A 15,877-nucleotide genomic window follows, 5' to 3' on the forward strand; every position below is an offset into this window, starting at 1 on the left:
GCCTCCACCAGAACATGGGGATGGCTTGTCCAACAGAAGGCATAGAGATTGATGCAATGAGAGTTTCCAAAAACCTGCAGACGAACTAAAGACAAGCAATACAACAAAGCACGTGTACAACATAGGAAAATTAATAGGGCACTCTCGAAAACAAAAAAGATGCAACAAGGGAGATGACCGTGTGTGAACAAATGCAAGAGTGAGAACACCCAACACACGCAAATTCCCAGGCATTGAGTGTTTGCATCTTTCAACCTTTTATTGTGTCACTGTGTAGAATGACAGCAGAGAGAATGTGACACAATGGTGTAGTGATAGGTGCCATTTTGATTTGGGTACTAGAGTGGTACATTCAGGCATTCTATAAGTAAGGCTCATCATCTGTGAATGGGAACCAAGCAGACCATGGGTACCCAATCTCCAACTATGTCCTTGCTGCCACAGCCTCCAATTCCCCTTATGTCTTACTTTTACTGGAGACCGCTAACCTCTATCTGTGGGCTGTTGTGATGTATGCAGACCTCCTAACCTGTCAGTGAGTCCTGACATATAGCCATTTTGGTGAGAACATGGGCCTATGGAGAGAAAATGTTCATTGGGGGGAATTGGATGCAAAAGGAGAGAAGGATGAGAAAAAGGAGTTGGCATTGCCGAATGTGGGCAGGGAGTGAGAGTTTGTAAAGGCATGTTCTGGAAGAAAGACAATTATATCTGCTTACCAAGGAGGGCTGTTTGTGTTGAAGGTGAAAGAATTGTGCACTGGGCTTGGGAGTAGGAAGCCAAACTCTTCAAGGAATAGACACAGTTATTGTTTTTTGCTATATAGTCAATTTTATATATATTGCCCTTTAATTTACTGTTCAGAGAATGCGTTTTGATGCAGTGCTGTACTTGAGAGGAATTAGATTTATAAGAAAATAATATTTCCCATTCCAGTTTACAGAAAATATGATTTTCAAAGGGGAATTTTGAAAGCGTATTGCAACCTTTGAATCTTTGAATCCCCTTCAATTGATCTATTTGTTACCCTTGTTAAAGTTAAAAAAGCCTTCATTTAAGCCAACTGAGACCTGTGCTATCCCGATGATGATAGTGCACAATGAGTCAGTGAGTTACTGGACCACCCATGGGGCTCCATGGGAGCACCTGATTTTGAGATTCCATCCACCTTTCATTTAAACAACATTATTTTGCATGTCTATATCATCCTCGAGCGACAGCTCTAAGTTTTCTAAGATCACCATCAATTCTGTTGAGTAAAACACTCATCACTTGGTTGTTATAAAATCCAAAGACATTCCTCAAGTGGATAAGAATACATTTATTTAGATTCGACTAGCAACTATGGCATCATGGACCTTAATGACTTGGACTTGGACTTGGACCCACCATGTTGTCTGTAATCATTGCTCTCTGGATTTCAGTTGCACATCAAATGTCCAAATTGACCACTTTGCTTCAAAGCATAATTAGTTATGCTCTGCATCATTCTCATTAGTTCTACTTCCAACTGGTAAATTGTTGATAATTTATTGGATGCTACTTACAATTTGAATCCAAATTTTCTCAAAGTTCTTTGCATCTTATAATCCCTAGCCCAGTAATAGCACCAGGCTACTTTACATCTGGCCAACACTCTTCCCTATTTACCCTCTGTGTTCCCATATAAACATTACTTTGGTATTGGTAACATATTCATATTCCTGACACCCGCATGAATGGCTGAATGTAAGAAAATTGTAAACAGACATATGATCTGACATACATATTGTGCCCTAAATAGCACTTACAAAAATACTGTGCCATTGGGTCAAGTTGTTTTATTAACAACTCCTATAGGGTAATATTTTATTAAACAATATTTAGGACAGGATTTAAAGATGAAATTCTATCAATTGTAATCCAGTAACAAACTGCATGTATTGTTGAGAAAGTCAGAAATATTTTTTGATCCTTTCATAGTCAGGTTTTTCCCAACTGGACTCCCGATGTGACTCCTAAAAGAAAAGATGAGTTGAGGAAGTCTGAATTATTACTACAAAGATCTTTTCATTTTATTCATTGGCATGCTATTTGATCATCTTGGCATTTTAGGTACCACTGGTACCATTGTTCATGTCTGCCAGTGGATTTTAATATTTATTATGGAAGCTCACCGCATCTGGAATGGCAAACCTGCATACAAAGCAGAGAACATAGCTGGTGAACAATTGAGCCAGATACATCATAGCAGGGAAGATAAGAGCCCTGACAGATCATGTTCCTGGGAGGGGGAGGGTCTCTTCCAGTTGGGCCAAGGAACTGACTATAAGTTGAGGTACTTCTTGAAGAGGCACATTTTTAGCTTCTCCCTGAAGTGAATGGATGAGCCTGATCCATGGTGGGTTGTAGTTCAATAGTCTGGGTGTGCAGCTTGAAAATGCTTGGTTATTGGTTCATTTCCATCTGCAGACTGGTGTCCTTCTTGGACAGGTGCAGCCCATGATGTAGGTGCTGTCCTGCAGGGGTCGTCAGTGTCGGGGGAATAGCTCAAGTATTAGGTCTGTGTGTGGCTAGTAAATTAACATGTGTACTAATGAGTAATGGAATATTGTGATGCCTTTGTGGGGAAGGTTAAATGTATATCTCATTATTCAGTCATTACGAGGAAGATACCTTTTTTACTGAGAACTTCTGATGTCTTTGGAGCACTGGTAAGAATATATTGTCTCTGTGAAGGACAGTACTTTAGAAATTCTAAAGTTTTGCTGGAGGAAAGCGAGAGAGACATACGTTAGCTAGACAGCTACAGGTGAAGAGAACGTCATGAGGCAGATGACGGAAGGAGAAAGCGAGAGAACAGACAGCTGCAGGAAGAAAAAATAGTGCTGCATTCGTTTACTTCCGACAAGATTCACCAATCAATTCTTCCACACAGAGAGAGGTGAGAATATTTTCTGTACATGGGTATACCACACCACACACTCAAAAGAAGACCATATCACAGTCTGGTTTATAAAGTGAATGTAGCTTGAGAAAATATGGGTGCATGAAACTGATGCGTACATGTTACATGATTAAACATTACATTAGGTAATAACATTGGGTCCAGCATAATATCAATTCTTTATAGTGTGGCAAGTGCTGGGTTTTATGCATTGAGATCAAATACAGGGATGGCAACATGTTATCGAGAGGGATCAAAACACTCTCAGCAAATGCAGACACTACACTGTGAGCAACCCCAAGGTAGAAGGCTGAGGCCCACCTCTACTTGGAGCCATAATCAAGACCACATCAAAGTAATTTTCAAAGAGCTGTAAAGCCTCAGCAGGAGCCACACGTTTGTCCATAATCTTTGATATTCAGTCTTTCCAATTAGTCACACTGTCTTGACCGCAACAAATGGGACAATTGTGGGTGGGAATTTTTCACATCACGTCACTGACAGCATTGTGAGAAAAAGAGGGACTGACGCTGAATGTAACCTTAGTGATAGTTGGGGCAGCACCCATATATTCACTCACTTACCCATCTATACACTCATATCAGTGGACTAAGCACCTTCTCCAGTGAGCTATATGTATCCTACATGCAGGGCTTTAAGTGGAATGAAAAAACTGGGGGGTTCTCTCAAAACGGCGTGGCCTATGTAATTAAGGGCGTGGCTTAAAACACATAGGCTAAAAATCTGTGCTTAGCAGAGTGTGCCACCCGACTTGTATTTTTCTGTTTCTGGCATTGCATCCAGATATATGATACAACAAGTCAGGACTATTGGCTTTGTCAATGGTTGTTAGTTTCATAAGATAAATAAGCAGCAACTATGGCTTGTTATATATCAGATTGAAAAAGCTTCCACTTAAAGCCCTGGTGACACCACGACGATGTTGCTGCTACTGCGTTTTAATAAGAGAAGGGAAACCCAGAGAGAAAATTACTCTTTAAAGGATTTCCCTTCCCCTACAACGCTCACCTGGCATGAGGTCATGCCGCAACTTCTCCACTAGTGAGAAGTGAGCAGTGTGAGCATGCACACTGCGTCACTGCAGTCCGGAAAAAAAAACGACGGCCTGTGCCAGGGCACAAAACAGAGCCTGATAGAGACCTGTTTCGAGGCACCCTTTAAAAAACTGCCGGTGCTCAGCACCGGAAAGAGCCGGCCCACTTAAAGCCCTGCCTACATGCCACTAATGCTTTAATTATACATATTGTGTGAGTGACGGAAGCTTTCACTACTGCTGCCATGCTGAAGCTGTTCTGCAGGGAAGGGAAGATTCTCTGCAGGACAGATTTCAATTCTGCACCAGTCCATTTTCTTGTACAAGGGATTCTTTTGCTACGTTTTTCTTTCATTGACTATCATAAAAATTCTGAGATATTTATAATCACTTCCACACCAAAATGTGATCCCCTTCAACAGGGTCCATTCACTACAACAAAGTAGAAGTAATGTAGGCAAGGAACCATTCTATATTTTAATGGCATACACATAAGATACAGTTCGATATAATGACTCTATATGGAATTCACTTACATAGTTGATGGTTATGCAGAAAATCAGGCATAAATCTCACTGCCTGGACCACATTTTTACTCTTCTGAAACCCATGGTTTTCTGTCCTAACCAGTGTTTCTTTGTCACACTTATTTGTGTTTCAGATATGACGAGTATTTGCAGAATACCCCTGCAAATCCCAGACTCCCCTGGGGAAGAGAAAGAGAATATGGAGGAATTGGACCAGTTTCCCTTCCAGACGATCACAGACCAAAGAGAGAGCCCCCGCCGACTGTGGCTAAAGGGCATAAGCATTATGGTTATGGTGGGGATCCATGCCCAGGGTAATGTATCTTGGTTAAAGTTTACAATATTCTGATTGGACTTGTGCTTGTAAGTATGTGCATGTGTTTTTGTGTTTGTGTGTGCCTGTGTGTGATAATGAAGTGATGTACCATATACTGCATATACTGCATATACCGTTTCTGCTTTTTGTTTTAGTTTCAAAGAGATTTATTACAGTAATTAGAAGCTTAGGTACAAAAGTAACAATGGATGTAAAACAAGAAGCAGTAGATAAACAAACTGATTATACAATTTGGCAAAATAAGTAGTATAATAAATCCATCTAAATCTAAAAATAAGCCAAAGAGGAAAAGCAATAATAAAAAATGTACCTAAAGAGATAATAGCATTTTGTGTTTTTTAATTTTTCAGAAGAAGGAGTAGAAAAGAAAAATAAAGGGAGAAAAGAAAAAGTAAAAGTAGGAGAAAGAAAGAAAGACAGAGAAGGGTGAAAAGCAAAAAGAGAAAGAAAAAAGGACAGGAAAAAAGAGAAAACTGGAAATAAAATAACATCTTCATCTAACATAATATTGAAACATTAATCTTATAATAATGACATTGGTTTTCAAAAACATAGTAATACCTATACATGTGACGTATAAAAGAAATAAACTAGAATAAGAAAGGAATAAAATTTTCATGGAGGTTGATAAACAAAAGAACTGTCTTGATTACATACCGCAGATAAGTAATTAGTGAATGGAGACCAAAGGGCTGCTTTTCGAATAAGTTGTTGAGAAGTTTTGGAAGAAGCTCCGTCTAGTCTGTGGTGATAACAAAGAAGATTCCACCAGGCAGAGAAGGAAACCTTAGAGACATCTTTTCAATTAGAAGTAATTACCTGAAGGGCAATAGCAATTAACAGGTCTACAAATATGCCCATCTTACGAGAATGATACCAATTTGAGGAGTTGCTTCCTAAAAATATGGAGTATATATCAAAGGGGAAATTAATAGTGCAAATAGAGGAAATTGACTCACACACTCTAGTCCAAAAACGGGCAATATTAGGGCAAAGAAAAAAGGAATGCATAAAGGAACCAGGAGTAGAAGGACATACCCAACAATTCGTGGATAAATGTGAACTATATTTGGAGAGTGATAATGGAGTTAAAAATAGTCCATGATAAAAATAATAAAGGGTCTGAGTGGTGCTAGAATTGCAAGAGGTATGATGTATGCATGTCCAAATGGAGTTCCATGTATCAATAGAGAGGGAATGTTGTAGCTCAGACTCCCATAAAAACTCAACTTTATTTTTAGGACAACTTGGAGAAGAGAAATGTAGATATTTGAAATTTGGGAGGCTTTAATGAAAGGGGAAGAGGGTAAAGGTTCTAACAAAGGATCTTGAGGGGGAAGAGAAGATCCAGAGAGTCGAGAAAGTTGTTCCGTTAAAGCAAACGTAGAGATTCATATCTTAATAATGAGGAAGTAGGTAAGTCAAAAGCGGACCGGACCTCTTGTAAGGATAGACAACGAGAATCTTGTATTAATTGTTTAACTTGAAAGATCCCTTTGGCAATCCATGTTTTCCAAAAAATAGTGCGATTGGACATTTTGATGTGTTTGTTATGCCAAAGAAGTGAGTCCAAAATATCTGCAAGGAACTTTGAGATTTACATTTAATAGGATGAAAAATGGAAATAAATTTGGAAATCGTAGGGTAATTAAAAGAACGAGGAGGATGAGTAAAACTTGCTAAAAGAGAAAAAGGGAAAGGAGAGATCAAATATTTCTCCAACCTGTGCCATACTGAAGTGAAAGAAACTTCTTGGATAGATATATACGGTAACATTTGACGAATTAGAAAAGAGGAATGATATTGTCGAAAATTGGGAAAATGGACACCACCCCGATCCTTAGGAGCAGAGAGAAAGGCCAAAGAGATACGAGCTTTCCGACCATTCCAGAGAAATTTACTCAAAATTCCATTGAGTGTTTAAAAAAAATGTCAATGGTATTTTAACAGGTAACATGGATAAATAGAAATTAATAACGGGAAGCAGCATCATTTTAATGGTGTCTAATCTACCCCACCATGACAAAAAAGGGGGAGACCATCTATCAGTCATATTGTTAACTTTTAATAAAACCTCATCCAAATTAGACTGAATTGTTTTTTTAAGGGTAGAAGAATATTTATTCCCTAAGCACTTAATATTATTAGTATTCCATTTAAAATCAATACCCTCAAACATACTTCGTAAACAATATTTATTTAAGGGGAGCACTTCAGATTTGGAACGATTCAATTTATAGCCTGACAAGGCAGCATAAGAAGAGAGAAGTTCGGTAAAAGCAGGCATAGAGGTAGAAGGATCGGAAACATATGACATAATATCATCTGCGTAAGCCGTAAATTTAATTTCAACAGATTTGTACGTAAAGCCTCGAAAATTGGGGGAGTGTCGTAAAGAGTGAAGAAAGGGCTCAAGAGAAAGGATGAAAAGTAACGGGGAAAGAGGGCATCCCTGACGAGTACCTCTTTGTAAAGGGAAATAAGAAGATTGAGAGCCATTAACGAAAACTGAAGTCGTTGGAGAGGAGTATAATAATTTAATAAGGGACAATATAGAAGGACCAAAACCATGCCATTTAAGAGCTCGCATCATGAACACGGTCAAAAGCTTTTTCCGCATCTAATGTGATGGCGGCTATAGGGGAAGAACTCTTAGATGCTAGATGAATAATTTTGAGGAAAGTTCTGGAATTATCAGAAATAATCCTACCTTTAACAAACCCTGTTTGTTCATAACCAATTAAATCTGGAAGGACTTGATTAATACGAAGGGCTAAGATCCTGGCGAATAGCTTACAATCAAGGTTAATCAAGGATATGGGACAATACTTGGCGCAACGGGAAGGGTCTTTATCTTTTTTAGGGTGAGACAAATCATAGCTTCAAGAAAGGAACCTCGAGCCTCTCCATTAAGAACGAAATATTGAAAAAGAGATAAAAGATGTGGCAGAAGAACAGACGAAAAGCAAGAATAGAACTCAGCAGTAAGTCCATCAGAACCAGGAGCCTTATCCTTAGGTAGCATGGACAAAGCAGATTTAATCTCTAAAAGAGATATATCTCCTTCTAAAATAGAACAACCAGGAAAAGGGGAAGAGCGGGGAGGTAACAAATCAAAAAATGAGTCTAGATTAGCATCAGAAGGGGACGATTCAGGAATATAAAGGGTTTTATAGAAATCTGTAAAACATGTTAATATGTGTTCATCTTTAAAACGAGGAATATCATTATCATCAATAATCGAGATTTCACCTTCAAATAGTTCGCTAACAACTTACCGGCTCGGTTGCGACCCCCATCAAATTTAGAGTTTATTTTTAGCAATGTCCTGGATGCCTCTTCTGTGGATTTCCTATTAAACTCAAGTTTTGCTTGGACCAAATACTTAAGGGAATCAACATTTTTAGATGAAAAATATGCATGCTCCAATTTTTTAATGGAGGAGAGCAAATAAATTGATTCTTTGCGAATTTTTTTCTTTTTGGTAGCTACATAATCAATAATGAAGCCTCTAGCTGTGGCTTTAAAGGAGTCCCAAATAGTACGAAAAGATATATCAGGAGTAGAGTTAAGAAGAAAGAATTCAGAAACAAAATCTTTAAAACGGTTTAGAAAGGTGGGATCTTTCAGAAGATAATTGTTAAAACGCCAACGTCGAGATTTTGAGGATGAGGAAGGAAGATCTAAACTAATCAGAAGAGGAGCGTGATCGGAGATAAGAATCAGGCCAATCTCTGCATGAAGGAGGTTGGAAAGGAGATGCGGACTTAGAAATATATAATCGATTCTAGAGGTAGAATTGTGAGTGTGAGAATAAAAAGTGTACTCTAAACTATCAGGATTGAATATTCTCCAAGCGTCTACTAGGTCTCTTGCAGATATGGTCTTAGCAAAGGTTGTTTGCATTTTATTGGGAATGTATTTAACTGAGGATTTCCTATCAATGAAGGGATCCATGACCTGATTACAATCTCCACCCACTATGAGGTTAGAACTAGAACATGCATGAAGAGTATGGGACATGGATTGCCACAATTGTGAATCAATGCCTGTGGGACCATAAATGTTCAGTAAAGAAACATGAGAACCATTGATAATAGTGTGAAGAAGGAGCCAACAACCATCTTCATCCTTCTCTTCTTTTTCTAGCGTGAGGGATAAGGATTTGTGAAAGGGTATTACAACACCATTTTTCCTATCTTTGGAAGGGGAACAGTAAACATGACCCACCCATTGTTTCTTAAGGGAATTGACATCACTCTCATTAAGATGGGTTTCTTGTATAATAGCAATTTTACATTGGAGTTTAGAGAGAGGGGTAAGTACCCGTTGCTTTTTAACAGGATTACACAATCCTTTTACATTCCATGAGAAGATCTGAACATTATCAGTCATTGCAATTCAAACAAGGCAGTAATCTTATTAATGATGATATACATTGCAACATAATTGTACAGTCAATATAAAGGAAAGCAAAAACAAAACCAAGAGAAAATTGAGAAGTATGTGATTGAACATAGAAATAGCGATTATTGCAATTGAGCAAAAGAGAATAGGCATGAAAAGGAAAATGAACAAAGTGAAAAGTTGAAAAAACAGGATAAAATAGGGGAGGAGAAAAGAGGTAAAAGATAAGAAATGCAAGTAAAAAATAGAAAGATAAATCCAGAAAATAAGAGAGGATGAAAAAGAAAAAATCACAGAGGAAGAAAAGGAGAGAAAAAGAAAGTATAAGAAGCAAGTGATAGAAAGAGAAAAGCTGACTAGAAGTCGGAAGACTTCAGTTAAGTGAAAAGGAATAGATACCCATAATGAAGAAAATAACATGGGGAGGCGGGGAGCTGCGAGGGAGGACAGACGACAGAATCGATACGGACAACGAGATCATTCAAAACTAAAAAAATATATAATATTTAAATAGAAAGAAGCAATCATACATAGAATACTAGGCAAGGGAGACCAACTACATAACATAGAATAACATAGGTGGAAAAACAGTGACCAAAAAAGAAATGAAAAACTCAACACTTACCAAACATAAGGAATGGCTGTGAACTCTAGGGTCAGGATGGAAGGGCATGAGGAGGGAAACACCTGGGGAAAGGATCGGTACAAGAGGAGGAACAGCTACAAGAAAAACAAGGAAAAGTCACAATATGAAGAATTCACTGAAGAAGACCTCCAAGCCGTTAAAGGCAAGGGACAACAACAACTACGAATCGTAAACCACAAAAACAGAGAAGATAAGAATCTTCAGAACAATTAAAGAGAGATAGTAATCTCAAAAAACAAACACATAACAGAGTAACAATGCATCTCAGGGTCCTCCAAAGTCCATAGCGTCCCCTTTATGACGAGAGATATATTGTCTCAAGTCTTCAGGATGATGAAAGGAGTAAGACCTCTCTTTATAAGTAACTTGAAAAAGCAAGGATAGACTAAACCATATCCGGAGTTCATGGATTGAAGGACCGGGCGGGGAGAAAGGAATTCTTTGCAACGGGCTGCAGTTGCGCGGGCCACATCTTGGGAGAAGAAAACTTTTTGACCAGACCACAGCATCTGCTTCCTAGACTTTGCTGCTGAAAGGACCACTAACAGTTCAGTGTATTCCAAAACCAAAACAATTATCCCTCTGGGACGTTTTACTGACGAAGAAGGAGAAGAATTTGCAGATTTAGGACCGATGCAATGAGCACGCTGTAAGTTGAGAGTTGTGCCGTCTTTGAGACCAACAATCTTGGGAATCTTTAATTTTAAAAAGGCCAGCATGTCGGACCCTTCCTCTCCCTCAGGAATGCCATAAATTCTAAGGTTATTGCGTCTGTTATGATTTTCTAAGTCTTCTGTTTGCGTCTTGAGGAGAGCAATCTCTTGAGACATGGCCGCCACTTGTGGTAACAAGTCTTGAGTATCGCTAATCGTTTGTTCCACCGCAGACATTCTTGAATCCAAGTTAGACCATTTCTCATCCAACCTCTGAAGAGTAGCATTAGTATCAATGACAAAAGGTTTAATCAACGTTATCTCTTCCATAAGGTCTTCCATAGTAATGGGTAGTGGCGACTTGGTAGGCAAATTGGGTTCCTTCTTCTGTCGTTTAGAAGGAGCGGCCAGATTAGAATCTTTGCAGGAGGAAGACATATTTGTTAAAGTTGTTTTCTGACCAGGAGAGGGAGAAGGCTCCATATAGATAAGAATACTGAAAAGTTGGGAATTTTAAAAATGTGCATCGTAAAAGATACATAGTGAGAATTATACAGCAGTCATCAAAGTCTATTTCCTTGCATCAACACAGCTGAAGCGTGGTCACTGACTCTGTCAGCATATCATAGTTAAATGAGGCATAGCATATTAGAAGTGCATCCAGTGTAGAGACTATTTAAGAATGCAGTTGAGTGTTGCACATAGGATGTTCCTATGAAGAACTGTGTTTTCTGACAGAAAATGTTGGCATATAACAAATTTTTAGGAGGCAGAATTCAGTCAGAAAAAGTTATCTCATAGGCAAAATCAGGTGCATAGCAATAACCTATGTATTGGCATTGTAAAGCAATGGAAAGCTTCCATTTATGCACACAATCTCCTCAGGGAAATAAAAAAGAAACCCGGTGAAGAGAAAACCAAAGATGAGACATTTTATAGGCACATAAGATGGCGGTCGCGATGTATGCATGAAATGCGCCACATAATGTAGTTACATTGCAGGCAAGTGATGGTGAAGTCAAAATATTAGAGGGGCCAGCGTCCACTTCACATATTTAGGGAGCGCGGCGTACCTTCAGAGTGCCGGTTGCCGATCTGAGGCGAAGCAGCGAAGTTCACAAGATGGCAGCCGCGCTCTACTCAGAGGGCGCGCTGCATAGTAAAGCCGAATTCCAGAAGATTACGTGATCTCTGCAAGACGAAAAAGGTGTCCTTAGGCGCAGCGGACACTCCGACACCCGAATCTACTGTCAAATTCCGCCGAGAAGCCACTCCACCGGCCACCCTGCTCAGGAAACTTGATCTCGGTCCGGAGCGAGATCAACCCGCTGCCATCCCCGTCGGCACTCAAGCCACGTCCCCCGTTTCTGCTTTTGAGGAAAAAAATGTACTAATAGGACCTATTGAAAAAAATTCCATTATTTGGAATATAGCCAATAGTCCATGATTTAAATGATCTATTCACAGGGCGTGCAGAGCATTGTTTGTTTAGGGATCATTTGTGTGATAAATTGGAATTGAGACATTTCTTCATAATGTAGGAGGGTCACCGCTAAATCAACACTTGAAATCTCACAACAATTTTTTTTAGGATATACCCCCATGCCATCTGATCACTGCTATCCAGACTGTATGACATATATCTTATATCATATAATACATATGCATAAGGCTAACCCGTGAGATTGCAAGAGAGGGGAAGGAAAACTAAATCCAGTGCCAGAGTTGCTCTTGCTCACAGATGAAGAATGTATCTGAAACTCAAGCTCTCTGTCTCAAAGGTGCATATGCTGAAACCAGGCGTGAATTTGGAAGTATGCAACCAATGCAAGATGAACGCAGGGGGTATCTCATTATGACGGTGGACGGTATCATGCAATGAAGTAGGATGTCTAGTTGCCGCTATCATAAACAGTCGCAGAAGTACGGAAGCAGGCGCTAGCCATGGTGGAAGCCCCTCAGAAGTTATGCCCACCCCCCTGCAGGAGAGGGCCTGAGTCATCAGCAATGACCCAGATTGAAGGGCCTCATAGGGTGTAAACTCTGGCTCAACTGGTGCCTTCAACAGAAGGACAATGTAATTTGTCTCAGACAACAATACCTCGAGCAGCATGAGACATTGAGGTGCAATGGTGCACAGAAACCCATGCACTCATCAGCACATGCTCACCCTCATGGAGACAGACCCATACAGTTGTAAAATATGTAAGCAAGTACACCATTAGATACATATAGCTCTATGTTATTCGGACCTGCATCATTCAACCCCCAACTGATGCCACTATACTTCAAGAACCGCTGAAGGGGCTCAAAGTTGCTCAAAAGTCACACAGTACATCCACCGAAATAAGAAAAAGAAAAAGAAAAAGAAAAAGAAAAAGAAAAAGAAAAAGAAAAAGAAAGACAAGAAAATAATGGAGCGCATCTGACCTCATTTATTATAAAACAGTATTCATTTGTCTATGTTTCTGATATACATCCCTACGCTAATTCATACTTACAGACTGATAACTCCTGAGTCACACTAAGAAAGTTTTTTCAATGTGTCTGACCACAACATCTGACAATGGCGCATCGCATGAGTCCATAATGAATCAGCACAAACTACACTGACAACTTTCCATGGTGAGAACACGTAGTTAGCAGCTGAAGTGGTGTTACATGTGTATAATGACACATCACAGCCATTGATTGGTTCTGACACAATCATGGGAGATCCACTGCCCAATGGATCAAACCCACCATTAAATAAAATATGAGAAGGGTACAAATTTGAAGAGTGGTCTCACTCCACCTTGAATGGGTGACAAGGAATTAATATTCAGGACATTAGCGGCCAAGATGATCATCAAGTTAAAGTCGAGGAATCCACTGGGTCTTAATGCAGGAAGTACTACATGTCATTCTGATTCAGTCTTCATGAGTTTACTCTTGTTATACTGTACATTTTGTACATCGGAACAGTAAAGACGTTCTGCATACACAATGATGAATAATGCAACCTGCTAAGATTCAGTCATTTCCAAGGCTTTATCTGTGTTGTATTAAATCAAGTTTGCAATACTATGGCAGGTAGGTTACCAGCAACTGCTCCTGTTATTTGGCAGCAATCATCCATGACTGCATATACTTCTCCTAAGCTAAGCTAAGCAGAGTCTGCAATAATATTAGGATGTGTATGACATACTAAAAAAACTTTGCCCCCCTAGTTAAAAAAGATCTATTCCATTTTACCTGCTCTCATGAGAGGTACCAGAACAATTAATGCTGACTACTGTGCACTAGTAATTAGGTCTGGGGTTATTTAAACGTTTAGATGTTTCTAAAATTACATATATAATTACTTAAAGAGGCTTTCAAGGCAGCTCTCTTTATCCATCAGTTTGTTGTTTTGTCTGTTGTGTCATTCACCTTTTTCATCTACTCACTACAGCATATAAGCGATGTGTCTGCCCACTTCAGCCATTGGCTAAATTAACTGCGAGTGAAGGCGTTCTGCTCTTTTTCAAGGGGTACATCCACACTCAAAGTAGTTCTGTTCAGTGTCCATGACTAGTATGCAATGTGTGATTTTTATAGACCAAACATTTTTTTGGGGCTTGAGACAATTTCTTTTGTTTAGAATAGTGGCGGTCTGGCAGCTCCCCCAATAAAATTTCACAAATCCCATGACAAAACAAAACAATAGTAGCAAATCCAAAACTCTGCTGTATTTAATTTGCCAGCATTCGTTTATTCTATTTCCGTCGATTTGCATGAGTGAGTTACAGGATTTTAAGTGGGCAGGATCCCTCAGGGTCTCAGACCCAGGAGTACTTCAGATATTGAAATAGATCCCATCATATTGTTGTCCTTAACTTTAATGGTAAAAACACTGATTGATTTCTGAACAATTAATTTTAAAAAAGTGTCAAGGTAATCCATGTCAGCGATTTAGTTCCTGTTTATATGTCCCATGTTCTAATTAATCTTGCGTTCCCTAAGAGTGTTACCTATTTTCAGAATGTTGTGTTGTAGGAAGCTCGCTCTGTATTTACTATACCAAAATGAGGTTTAGTATGCACAGAGTCCAGTGGAACCCCAAAGGTAGGCAGAGGTAAAAGTAGATAGCACCTTGCTCTCTATTTGTGGTAGTGTGGGCGAGCAGTAAGGCTTTATAAGAGGGTAGTGTTAAGCATTTGATGTATCAAATACAAAGAGTTACCCTATGATTCACAATAGGGACGGGGTAATAAAACCACAGAAGGAGAGACAAGTCTCTAGTCTAGTATACGGATCATGTGCTGTACTATAATCATGTACAATACTAAACCACATTGAGGCATCAGTAGTATTTAAACATAAACATAAACATCAATTACATAAAACTTGTAGATTCAGTAAAAACAGTAATGCAACAAACAAAAAGAATTTTTAGGAAAATACAAATCGACTTTTAGTGTTACAATTAAAAATACACATCCATTCTCATGTAATAAAATGTTAAAAACAATCCATTATTACAGCATTTTCTTGTTGATTATCTAACCAGAATAAACTACACAAAAGTCTGGAGTTGAGGCTGAAGGCAGTGCGAGCTTCTCACACTGCCTGTCAGTGGTTAAAATATGTGTTGAGAATGCATGATCATCTAATCCTTGCCCTCTCTGTAGAGCACAGACAGTAATGGTCAGTCACTCCAGTTGCAATTGTGATTTTGTACAAATACGCGTGAAGGAAAATACGCGTGAAGGATATACACAGTTGTCAAATATTTACAAGGCGCAATTAAAAGAAAATGCAGTGCTTACAGATGAGAATGAGAATTGCAGAAATGCAGTTTACGGGGCAGATTTACAAGCCCCTCGCGCCACTTTTGCGTCACTTTTCCCATGTGGGTTGACTAACGATTTTGAGTATCAGCATATTCCAGTAGGTGGCAGTAGAGACTTGCCTATAATTTTACTGTTCCGAGTGTTGCTGGAATTGTGGAGCCGTATTGAAAAATAAAGGTTTGGTTTCAAAGCATGTGAGGATGTTGTGAAAACGTTGCATATTTCAAATAAAGGGACGAGATCAATGATCATGTTTCTATACTGAACAACCTGAATATGCTTTGTACAATGTAGAATCAGAAATTGTATGATGGTTTAATGGTATTCACGTTCCAAATATTCTTCGTGTATTGTCCTTTTTCGTGTTATGTACGGTTTTCCTGTTCTGTTAGTTCATTTAATTCCTCCCCCCCCCTCCCCCCCCCCAAAAATGTTTCTTTAAAGCTTGAAGAAGCATCGTTTAATTTAAGAAATATATTTTTTCGTCATCAGAATAAGTCAGAAGTGGCAGTT

At 39.0% G+C, this 15,877-nt stretch overlaps 1 protein-coding gene across 1 annotated transcript in view; it reads left to right on the forward strand.

Moving 5' to 3' along the window:
- SPMIP4 (sperm microtubule inner protein 4) overlaps positions 1 to 15,877 on the forward strand; it is a 312,584-nt gene that overhangs the window by 38,852 nt on the left and 257,855 nt on the right. Inside the window, exon 2 of the mRNA XM_085631652.1 lies at positions 4,642 to 4,821. Within this exon, the coding sequence (XP_085487778.1) occupies positions 4,642 to 4,821 (180 nt within the window). The remainder of the gene's footprint in view (positions 1 to 4,641; positions 4,822 to 15,877) is intronic.

The sequence above is a fragment of the Triturus cristatus genome, chromosome 10 (assembly GCF_964204655.1).
Source record: "Triturus cristatus chromosome 10, aTriCri1.1, whole genome shotgun sequence".
In the NCBI taxonomy this organism is placed as follows: domain Eukaryota; kingdom Metazoa; phylum Chordata; class Amphibia; order Caudata; family Salamandridae; genus Triturus; species Triturus cristatus.